The 12,532-nt window shown below is 35.1% G+C and overlaps 1 protein-coding gene across 2 annotated transcripts in view; it reads left to right on the top strand.

Moving 5' to 3' along the window:
- The first annotated feature begins 12,225 nt into the window (after positions 1–12,225).
- The window catches only part of Pdfr (Pigment-dispersing factor receptor), a 204,470-nt gene continuing 204,163 nt past the window's right edge, over positions 12,226–12,532 (top strand). The window contains exon 1 of one of the 2 annotated variants that reach the window (XM_074184423.1): positions 12,226–12,429. In XM_074184423.1, coding sequence (XP_074040524.1) covers positions 12,420–12,429 — 10 coding nt within the window. In that variant the 5' untranslated portion in view covers positions 12,226–12,419. The remainder of the gene's footprint in view (positions 12,430–12,532) is intronic. The other variant, XM_074184422.1, reaches the window with a different exon arrangement.

Consider the following 12,532-nt stretch of genomic DNA (forward strand, 5'->3'; position numbering starts at 1 on the left):
CAATGGAGGGTATTCTAGAGCATTCCATAACATTCCAGAAAATCTGGGAATATTCTGGAATGTTCGGGTACAGCCTGGAACGCTCGGAAACATACTGAAACTTCCCAGATCATTGAGGAGTCATCAAGGGTGTTTGGTAGTGGTTGGCTGAAACTTTTGCTGTCTAGAAATTTTTGTAACAGTCCAGAACATTCTGGAGTATTCGAGAGCGTTCGAGGTCATTCTGGAATGTTGTGGAATATTCGAAAATAATCTCGGACATTTGGAAATATCTCGAGACATCCCATATCATTGTGAAACTTCCCAGAATAGTCTCGAATGATGTGAAATGTTCTGGAACATTGTAGAATATTTGAAGCTTTTTTAGTATGGGTCCAACTACCGCACAATCTCATTTCAATTTCCTGAAAATTCGGTAGGTTTTACTTTTATTGAGTTCGGACAGACAGATATGGCGGGGAACTTCAATGTATAATAGTATATGTGTAGGTAGGTACTCTATTAACCTGATACATTCTGTATGCAATATACCCAAAAATTAATATTGAAGAAGTGGAAATATTGGTCATTCATTTCAACAATGCCATTTTCATTTACATGGAGCAAAGATCGTGGACACAATGAGGATATTTCTCAGTTTGAAAATCCGTTTTCGATTGAGTTTTATTGAATGGCTCTTGGAAGGTCGTTTTCCACAATTCGCCTCTCGTGTTTTTCGAGAGCACTTCTGTGTCGCTTCGACTTTTGTCAGTTCTTTGCTGATGCAACAAAATATCATTATTAGCGTGAAGATGAATTTTTCTTTGTTCTCCGAAGCAATCCGCAACAAAGACTTCTGTTGGTTTTGTGAAAAGTTTGACTCTCGACCATGCCGCAGAGGTTATCGATTTCAGGATACGAGTTGATTTAGAGAAATGTCTTTTTTATGAATTGAAGGGGTTATATTTTTAGAAGTGAAAGAAAGTTTTTGGCTTTCTACTACTCCATTTTGATACAAAAAAGGGATGAGGGAATTTTCCAAATAAAGGAAGGATGTAATCAATTTGAAAATAATGGATGTGTAGATCATGCAAAGAAGTAACTTTCAGACACAAACTGGAAGAAAGTCCTCCTGAAACAGCAACTTCATATAAACATTGAATTGCACGAAAGAAAAAAAATTCTTTCGAAACAAATACTTCTATATGAACACTGAATTATACAGAAGATACTTTTCTCTACTTAGTTTGTATTTCAAACATTCGTTGTGGAATAAAAATCAGATATCATTCACATGAATTCTACTTTGAATGAATGGTAATAAATTGCACTTACATGGAACACTGTCACCCTCACTGGTATACACTGATGTTTCGCTTTAAGACACTTGCCCCAAGGCTCTTCAGTACCAAATTGGATAACATTATAGAAAATACACACAATTCATTAACGAATTACAATTTTTCAATGTCACGGAATAAGCTTGATCTGCTTATGTCATCGATGACATCGTAATGACATTCATTCACCTATTTGATTTAATCCCAGCCAAGAATAATCTTATTTGAATTGAAGAGGTTATATTTTTAGGAGTGATTAATTTTTGGAAAAGAAAGTTTTTGGCTTTCTACTACTCCATTTTGATACAAAAAAGGGATGAAGGAATCTTCCAAAAAAAAGAAGGATGTAATCAATTTGAAAATAAGGAACTCTATACATGGCTTTGTAGATCATGCAAAGAAGTAACTTTCAGACACAAACTGAAAGAAAGTCCTCCTGAAACAGCTACTTTCATATAAACATTGAATTACACGAAAGAAAAAAAAATTCTTTCGAAACAAATACTTCTATATGAACACTGAATTATACAGAAGATACTTTTCTCTACTTAGTTTGTATTTCAAACATTCGTTGTGGAATAAAAATCAGATATCATTCACATGAGTTCTACTTTGAATTAATGGTAATAAATTTCACTTACATGGAACACTGTCAACCTCACTGGTATACACCGATGTTTCGCCTTAAGACACTTGCCCCAAGGCTCTTCAGTACCAAATTAAATAATATTATAGGAAATACACACAACTCATTCATGAATTACGATTTTTAATGTCACGGTATAAGCTTGATCTGCTTATGTCATCATGTCATTATGTCATTTTTTGTATCAACATGGAGGAGTAGAAAGCCAAAAACTTTCTTTCCCAAAAATTAATCACTCCTAAAAATATAACCCCTTCAATTCAAATAAGATTCCTCTTGGCTGGGATTAAATCAAATAGGTGAATGAATGTCATTACGATGTCATCAATGACATAAGCAGATCAAGCTTACTTCGTGACAATAAAAAATCGTAATTAATGAATTAATTGTGTGTATTTTCAATAATGTTATCCAAATTGTTACTGAAGAGCCTTGGGGCAAGTGTCTTACGGCGAAACATCGGTGTATACCAGTGAGGGTGACGGTGTTCCATGTAAGTGCAATTTATTACCATTCATTCAAAGTAGAACTCATGTGAATGATATCTGATTTTTATTCCACAACGAATGTTTGAAATACAAACTGAGTAGAGAAAAGTATCTTCTGTATAATTCAGTGTTCATATAGAAGTATTTGTTTCGAAAGAATTTTTTTCTTTCTTTCGTGTAATTCAATGTTTATATGAAAGTAGCTGTTTCAGGAGGACTTTCTTTCAGTTTGTGTCTGAAAGTTACTTCTTTGCATGATCTACACATCCATGGATAGAATTTCTTATTTTCAAATTGATTACATCCTTCCTTTTTTTGGAAGATTCCCTCATTCCCTTTTTTGTATCAAGATGGAGTAGTAGAAAGCCAAAAACTGTCTTCTTTATGTTATAATCCGGCAGTACGATTGACAGGCTTGAACAATTTTCGAACAAAATGTCAGGTGTATTTTAGACTAGTAATAGGATGAACTATTTTAAGGAAACTTCTCGTTTGTTCTGAGTTCTACTGTGATTTATTCTGAGTTACGTCACTTACAACTGTTTATAATGACCCTTCTAGTTCGTGGCAGGAGATAACTGTATGAAGGCTGTTTTTCGGGTTTTCTGGTCATGGTCACTGATACAATGAACAGATACAAGAGACTGGAATGAAAAATAAATTGCCACACTTCAGTAATTCACATATCCAATTGAATGGAAACGTAATTCTGAATATCAATTAAATCGAAAAAAATACACGACGTACTGGTGATAAATCTGGCCGTGTCAAGTTGGTCGGGTGCCGGATCTGCAGTCTCATTTCGAAGTACGGTAAAATTCAACAATTAAATCCTGTAGTTGATAAATAGGAGTTTAGTAATTTACTAACGTTCATATATTAGAACATTGTGTATTTAATAATTGTACTTTCAAACAAATGTTCGGAATATTTCAGAAAATAATCTTAACGAATACCACAAGATCCAAAAAATTTCTGAGATGAATTTTTTGGAACTCAAACTTTGGTATTTCTGAGCAAAAGACAAAACAACTTGAGCTAGGCTTTTTCTTGATGTTCTCATGATATTGCTAAATAACAAAGTTTACGTCCAAATATGGAAATTAAGCGATAGAATTTTGAGGTATTGTGGCAGACATGTATTGTATTGTGGCAGACATATGTGGAAAATTTGGCTTCGAAGACGGTTAGCGAGTTTCTGAAGGTGAAATTTTGATTCGTTTAAAGATGCCTATGTGAACTATCCCGTACGATAGAAAAGGGCGTAGCATTGCGGCTGCGTGCGTCGCGTCCTCCGAATTAAAGACAGTGTGGTTGCTAATTGTTCATGTAACTGTGAAGGATATCGATAGATTGAGCATTTTATTGGAGTAGGTAACGTCAATGTCAGTCAATATTGAATATATTAAAAAAAATTGTTTTTTTTATTATTCGGTCGACTTCTTGATTAATACTGATGATAAAACATTGGAAAATTGTGAAGTATCTCAGTGAAATGAATGTAGTTGGAGGCTTGTTCAATTTGTTTATAGATATTTAAAGTCAGATTATGTATGATATATGATTTTGAATCATATATGTTTATTACAAAAAAAAACAAAGGAAGAGGTTTCGTCGATACTATAGTGTTGCTAGTGACATAATGTTATACGTTTTATGCAACTCTAATATTTTCTCATCATGGTTTTATCTAGTATTATTCTTGAATAGATAAAATGTTAGGGTCAACATTATTATACAATTCAAAATCAGTCCAATACATATTTGATATGGGCCTAACCTATTTATAACGAACCACTTCTGATCATTCATGTAAAGAGATCCTGATTCATTAATTTTTCGATAGGTTTGGAACACGTAGTTTCAATCACCAATGTATTTGTATAATACAGACATCCTGTTTTAATATTCCCAAAATATTTTGACATGGACCATCGTGAATTTTCAGAAAAACTCAAATTGAATTGTTCTTTTTCTGCTTTTATTTTGAGACGAAATTTAGCTAGAAGCTGTGGATGATCTCAGCTTGGGATCACTTGATGTTGTGTTAGTTTCACCGATATAAGATTTGCCCCACTCACAGGGTATCCGGTTAATGCAATTCTTGGAATTGCATTAACACCGTCACAAACAGTGCAAGCACTGGTTGTGAAGGCTTCTCTTTCTTGGGAGGTCTTTGCTGTCTAGTAGCGAATATCTGTTCCACCATCACTTTGGAGTAACCAATCCATTGAATTTTTTTCTGATGATGTCTCGTTCCTTCTCGAGACTTTCCTTCGTATTCCTCCTTTTCTGTTGGAGGAAGTTTTCAGAACAGCTACTATTATGAAGTTGGACCCATAAATAAATAACAACTTTAACGTGTTAGGAATCACATGTTAAAAGGTAAGACCGAGGTCTTACCCGCAACAAGTTTCTCAACTTCTGAGAGTTTTCGTTCGTATGGGGGTGACAGCTGATTAACGGAAAAAGAGATTTTAAAAAGATTTAAACAGATATGAAGAATATATAATAGTTAGAGCCTTAAATATGACAGGAAACTGGCAGACAAGAATATATCATCTATATATTGGGTACCAGAATGCTCAGTTATCATTGGCAACGAAAAAGCTGACGAGTGTGCCAGACACAGATATAGGCCCTGAATCAGTTGTGAGGGTACCAAAATTTTGGGTTCGCAACCAACTGGAAAATAAGTCTGTAAGAAAGACAGTTATAATTGGAAAAAAATACCCGAAAAAAAAACACGGTCAATCCTTTATGAAGGGACCGTCCAAAGAGAGAACCGAAAAACTGCTTCAAAGATGCAGGGATTGATTCAGAACAACTTCAGGACTACTTACTGGACATGGTCCATTAAGAGGATACCTGAACAAAATAGGGCTGTATAATGGTGATCTCAGCTGCAAGTGATGCAACAACGGGACAGAGACAGCTCGTCATCTGGTATCTGTAGAGTGGGGAGGGTGATTGTAGACTCAGCACTTAGGTCACATGTGACCCATTGTACATCCTCCCGAGGAGTTGTCCTCCTAGATCATCGTCCATCCTGTCCTTTCCAGGAAGGTGATCAGGTCATTAGGAGACATCTCCTTTATATTGACAGGTGTAGGCCAAGACTCGCCGGACACACACTCTCTTTGGCAACCTTGAGGTGTCTCATGATGGCCTCCGCGAAAGTTTTGGAAGGTGCAGCGATATTACTGTCGTTGCGCGGCTTCTTCAACCTTCTTTGGGTTCCCTCCGTGAAGCACCCGCCGCAGGAAGTATCCTTGCTGTTGGAGGTGATCGTCCAGTGATGTCTAGCCTCATTCCAAACGGTAGATTGGGGTGGACATTTCTGTTCATCGCCTTAGAGGTGAGCACTTTTGTCCAGCCTTGGGATTGGTTTTTGTTTTTTCATTCATGTGTGTTCCCACGAGTAGCATGGGAAGAATTGGTCACCTCTGGTAGAGCCCCGCATTACCAGAGGTAGGCTGAGGTTTCGCTCAGTTCCCCAAGGGGATCGTTCGTGACCGCATATCACCCTGCGGACATTCAGCTGTCGGCACGATTTCTTACACCTTAGCTTGGGTAGGCTGGTCAACCGTGACATGTTTTGCAAATGCTTTAATGCTTTTGGGGGGTTTCAGTTTCTCTCATCATACATATTTCTGCCACTGACCAGGAGTCCGGCGACCCCGTCCGTAATGGGGACAGCTCGTCATATTTCATGAGAATGTGAGGCTTCGGATCACAAGAGGCAAACAGATAATGTGCAGAAGAATTTGACATACATCTAGCAAGAAACTTGTATAGATTGTTGGAATGGATGTCATGAAAAGATGGGGAAAACGCAAGGTGACCACGAGGCTGCAGAGTTCGCTGGAGACTTGGCAGAAATGGGCAAGTTAGACAGCCCCCCGGAAGCGGAAAAAACTGTATTTCCTTTCATCAGTCCTCTCCGATCAGAATTAGATCTCAAAGCATTTTCAAAGTAGCAAGAATGGTTATTATTTTTTAAAGGTGACATCGCCTCTGCTTTTCAAAATGAGTGACGACGATTCCGTCTCCTGTACTCGTACTCACGTGAAAACATATTTACGTGAATTTATCATACCCCCATTTTTTGTGAGGTGAATATATTCAGTCTAGGAAAAATCTCTCGTTCTGAATCCACGGACTACGGAGCGAGAGAAAGATCATCGTGAAAAATTGACTCGTTTTATTCATTCCCTAACGGTAGCTCGGTTTCAAGTATCCTCCTCCCTTATTTCGCCACTTATCCTTTCCGTTCTTGAAATTCAGCTGGATGTGCTTCCTGTCGCTCTTGTTGGGGTGTACCAAATAACTCTGCTTGCTGTCATTATTTACACTCATATTGATTTTCACGAATGGGTGCTTCCCTGCCTTTTGCCAAGTACATCCTGTTATTATCGCGTCCTTGAGGTGAAGACTGGGTCAGGATGACAACTGCAGAAATAGAGATGGGATATATGTCTTGATCTCAGCCGACCTCGTAGTTTTGTTTTTTGAATGCAAAAATGACCTCCAACGTGACTGTCTGAACGCGGTAAACTCAAAAACTATCCAACAGATTTTCATACCAATATTATAATACAAAACAGGCATTCTTCATCTTTATACAATAATGTGGAAAACTTCCAGAGAAAGGAAGAGAGCAATTACTTCCAAAATGAACTGTTTACAAAAATGTATTGATCATGCAAAGAAGTAACTTTGAGTACTTGTCCCAAAATTTTCAATAAAGAACTTTTGAAATATTTTGAAAAATTTGAGAAATATGAATTGGATATTTTCACTGGTGATATGAACATAAATTTGTTGGAACACGGTGACTACATAGAAGAATACAAAAATATCATGAGTTGTTTTGGTTATGTTTCCTTCATAAATGAACCAACCAGGAAACCTAGTGACTCCTGTTTGGATCATTTCTTTGTCTGCAGTAAGATACCTACAAATCAAATAATTGATAGAAAAAAATCAAAATGGATCAAAAGCTCTCTGGGAGTGCATTAACGAGGTCAGTGGAAAAAGAAACCTGAAACAGGTATCAAAATCATTGAAGCAAGGAATGGGGATTATATAACTGATATATGAAACTGTTAAAGACATTGTTTGTGCTTCAAAGATTAATATTTCAACTGCTAATGAAATTTTATTGACGAATATATAGCCTATTATTAGTAAAATTAAAGGGTGCCACTCTTTTATTGAAATTTTTGAAAAACACTATTAATTATACAAAAATTCACTTTGTCGACGTATTAATTTTTTAGTCGCAAATTAACTCTGTTTGTTCTAAATAATTCAATCTTATGATATCTATATACTTTTCATCTGTGAATATCACTATATGTGCAGTATTTCATATTTTCAACTCATCTTATGTCAGTATTCCGAATTGCTATCATTTTAAAATGGCGTCGTTCTATAAAATAATTTGTTATCAATAGCAAGTATTTTAACGTATTTTAGCTACTATGTTACCCCTAAAAAACTGTTAAGAAACACTTAGTTCTAGGAGTGATTGTATTGTGGCAGAGTCGGACTACTTTTAAAGCTATAGATTTCTATAAAAATGAAGATATTACTTCTCACGTATTGTTTGTATAAATATTATCTGTCGGGATGTTTTGGCTAAGAAGCTACTTCCATCGATTATAAAGGCTGAATTTCGAAAGAGTTTTGAGTTAGTGATTTGAGTCTATAAACATGGTGCTTCACTTAAATCGACAGATTTTAATCATCAAAAACCTTTTCGGGTTTTCAGCAAGACCAAAATTGAAGTACTAGGTTACGTGGATCTTCGTCTAAAACGAACCACTTTTCTTAATTTTTTTCCAGTGACCAATATTACACGACGTTATTAGTGGATATATAGTTATTGGGACGCTAGTCAAATAAAACTGGCAAATTATATTTCAATACACGACCTCTAAAATCGATGTCAGCGGAAGCAATTTGATTTAAAACAGTTATTTTTTTGTTTTGGAATTGTAGTAAATATACTATACTATAAAATAGTTGGGAAATTATCGTTAAAGTGACGAAATGGTAATGAAAACGAAACTGTGTTTGAAAGCATTCCAATGAAATAATTTCATTAAAGCTACAGGAAGCAGTTATTAAATAATCTTGAAATTTACTTTTATAGGAAAATATGTTCAATAAGTTAATTGTAAAAACGTTTCTGTGATGATTTCGTGATTATTCTATAAACGATTTTTAATTTTATTCTGTAAATGTTTCTATGACAAATTTATAAAACACTTTTATTGCTCACAACTGTAGTATGTTCACGGCTCGTCTAATATAAGCAATTAGCATTTTGGAATTAATTATAAAATACCAACAAAATGAAACTGTTGCAGCACCATGAGATTATAAAACAATTTTGCTGGTTCGGAGATCATCATAATTTACCACTGGAAATAAAAATGGAACACTTTTCCCATCTTGAGAATTTGTGCTTAAAACACCAATTAAATTTTGAGTTTTGTTTGTATTTGTTTCGAAATTATTTTTGCTGAATTCAGTTCATCGTTGGCAAACTGTTTGATATCGCTGTATGACTTATTTCAACGAATTATTGTTGAATAAACAGCGTATATGCTACATGCAGAAGATGACGTATGTCATTTATAAGTACAATGAAGAGTACAAACTCCAGTATGGAATTCTGTGGTAGGTACTACGTGTTCTATTTTCTGGTGGTCCGACTTGACTTTTTTCAGTTCTATTGAAGCATGTTTGAGATCTAGGTCTGTAGAAGATTTGAGGTGGTAGGTGGTCCCCATAGTCAAAAGCCTTGGTCAAGTCGCACAGCATCAGTGAAGTGCTTTGATCAAGATCTTTTACTAATATCAATGTAACATTATAGGCTGTTTAGTGGTAAATTATCTTTTTCGACTAGAGAAAATATCAGTGAAGATCATCCTTTAATATTATTACTTTTAATTATAGAAACAATATTGATCGAATGGTAATCATCCATTATTTAAATTATGGTATAATTTTAGAAAATTCAAATATATCTGGAATAGAGCATTTCGAGAAAATATGATTGATTTGGTGAGCAGAGAAAAATCAATATCTGACGAAACTATTCATGTGAATCGCTACTTCCGCACAGGCACCGCTTCGAGAGCGCCTTAAGGATTTTTCTGTAGTGCTTGTGTTTTGTCTTTAAAAAAAGATATTTGTGAATATCTAGAACGACAACTAGAGTTGCTTGATTTACAACAGCAGATAATACTTCCTGAGGACAAGTGAATCTGAAAGGAAAGGAAAGTTTTTGAAATTATAGCAAATGGAGTTTTGATAGACATCTAATGATTTTTTCGGTTATTTAACAAAAAAAATCGTTGAAAGCATTTAGATCAAAGTTTATTGAGTATATTTTGTGATTTGGCAAAATATTCATCATAGGCATGTTTTTGTTCCAATATCTCATCCCTGTAACTTTGAAATACATCTATCTATAGGCATGTATATCATCAACTCTGGATGATTCAGACATAATTTTAACGATTTTTAAGTTTTTCTTCGTGGATTTCATATATCATTCAATTCTGGATGAATGTTGGTCGACTTTTTTTTCTTCAGTGGAACAACATTTCAATATAATTTTGAAAATCATTGATGAAAATCCAGTAGTGCAACTATTGATGGCAATCAACTCATTTTGAACTCATCAGTATATTGTTGTACGTTTTGTAAAATCCGAAGACCATAAAATAATTACATTACGTCAATGTGGAGTTGATATACTGAATTTTGTACTTTGGAATAGACCAATTGGATATTTCTGCTTTCATTAGCATCTTCATTCAAATTCATAGCATTCCTGCGAACCAGATTTGTAGGTTTCCAAATGCAATCGATACATTAATAAATATCGTCTGTATTCCGTAATTGAGCGGTGAGTTCGTTTTGGGATTTTTTGACGAATCACTGAGCAATAGATTCGTTCATAGATTTTATTTACAGTTGATGTCCTATGTTACGAAGTGAACATATATTCATTTCGCCAAAAACGTGTGACTGAAAAATATTCCCAATGATTACTTTGGGAGTTAGATAATTTTTCAAAATATCAACAAATCTATATTATGATGCATTGTTTGGAACCTTTGGTGTAGTAATGAATATTACTGGAGTTTTTTCCCAACACCAAATCGTTATTTTTAACACCTCGACACGTGTTTCGATCACCAAGTGATCATCTTCAAGAGGAGGATTAATATTCCTCTTGAAGTCTACGAGTAAATAATGATTATATGAGTTATATAGAATCTGATGATCACTGTTTCATTACTGATATATTTATCATGGATGATATTACAAAAAAGTGTTTCTTGAGATTATCACGTCGTTGATTCTGATCTTACACTCAAATTTGAGATTTATCGAACTAGAAAAGCCTAAATATATCGTCTATATACATCGGCAGTTTTATATTTTCCAATATTACTTTTTCAACGGTATTAATAGAAAATCTAATCTGTTATTTCAAGATGCCTTACAATTTTTTCAGATGAAAAAATAATGTTTTAATATAATCTATATTTACTTTTCATATAATGAAATCATTTGTATGAGTTATTTTGCATCTTATATTGGAAGAATCATGAAGGATATATTGATAGTGATTTGAATAATTGCTCTAAAATGAGAAGCAAACACATGAATAACGGTTGAAAAATACATTGTTTCACGAACAATTTTGAATTAAAAATTAATGTGCCTACATAGTTAGATAATGACTGCTAAATGATAATAATTGTGAATTATTTCTGTCAGCTTTCATGAGCCGTTAATTTGATGTTATAAAATTAGAATAGTCCGGGAGACAGTGACAGATGGAGTAATTTAATCTCAAGAATTACAATATGTTTTGAAGAGTTGTGGTGAATATCAGCTTCAGGTTAGAAAGGGAACGTTTTTTCGGAGATGGAGTGTATAAAGCAGGGGTGGCCAACCGGTCGATCGCGATCGACCGGTCGACCAAAATTCAGCAATTTTGGAACGAACTTCAGTGCTATAAGCTTTGGGCCCAAAAAATTGCGTGGCATGAGCCAACGGATATGCCGATATCCTCAGCAACTTCTCTGATGATAATTCGATGATTCTCCATAACAATTTTCTTCACTTTCTCAATATTTTCATCGGTTGTTGATGTATTGGGGCATCCAGGGTGAGCGTCGTCATTGACATTTTCTCGATCTTCTATGAAGAGCTTGTAAACATTTTTCTGTCTCAGAGTGCAATCACCGTACGCCTCTGTCAACATTTCAATATTTTTGTGAGTACTCAAATCTATTTTTTACACAAAATTTGATGCGAATTTTCTGATCTATTTTTTTGGTGACAGAAAATCTCTGAACACGCAAAACAGTTTTTCGAACATCTCATGTATGAAGTAAGGTAGAAAATCTTTACAGCCTTCTTTGTATTTCCATACAGTATTGAAAGAAAGGCGAAGTAACTATTGTTATTAACTACTGAGAATACTAGCTCCCTCGCTAATTTCAACACATTCATTGCGTAAGTGGATTCGAAAAAATGTCCGGTATGACATATTGTTCCATAAAAACAGCAACAAAAACATATTCCGCTACACATTTCATTCCTTTCTCCAACAAGTATGGATCATTAAATAACTCAAAATTAATGCGGCAGATGCAAAACAAAACCTGTTGCTACCTTTCCGCAAAAACATACACGTTAGCGAATTTGCTCCTAATTCCACCATAGGTATGTCTGGCGCATGTGTGGGGACAGTTAGGATTCGAAAGTTACCTTTCGCGGAAAGTAGAAATCCTTTCGTAACAATCGACGAAAGCGTCTGAGAGCGTCAGTACGCTTGGCGTCTCCGCTGAATCGCGGAACAACGTCGGGTAGTTTGAAACTTATTGCGTGGAATTTTTCAGGAGAGCAGAAGCGAGCGAGTCATTTTCGATGCAGTCTGGTGAGTTGAATATTGTATTTTAGTTCGCCAAGAGCTTCTAAAAGGTAACGAAAAATTCTAAAAATTCGTGGAGAGAAATATCTCAGAAAAATTCCTGAACGGC

The sequence above is a fragment of the Leptinotarsa decemlineata genome, unplaced genomic scaffold, assembly GCF_025532065.1.
Source record: "Leptinotarsa decemlineata unplaced genomic scaffold, Ldec_3_MD MMD2_tig00026354_RagTag_RagTag, whole genome shotgun sequence".
Lineage (NCBI taxonomy): Eukaryota > Metazoa > Arthropoda > Insecta > Coleoptera > Chrysomelidae > Leptinotarsa > Leptinotarsa decemlineata.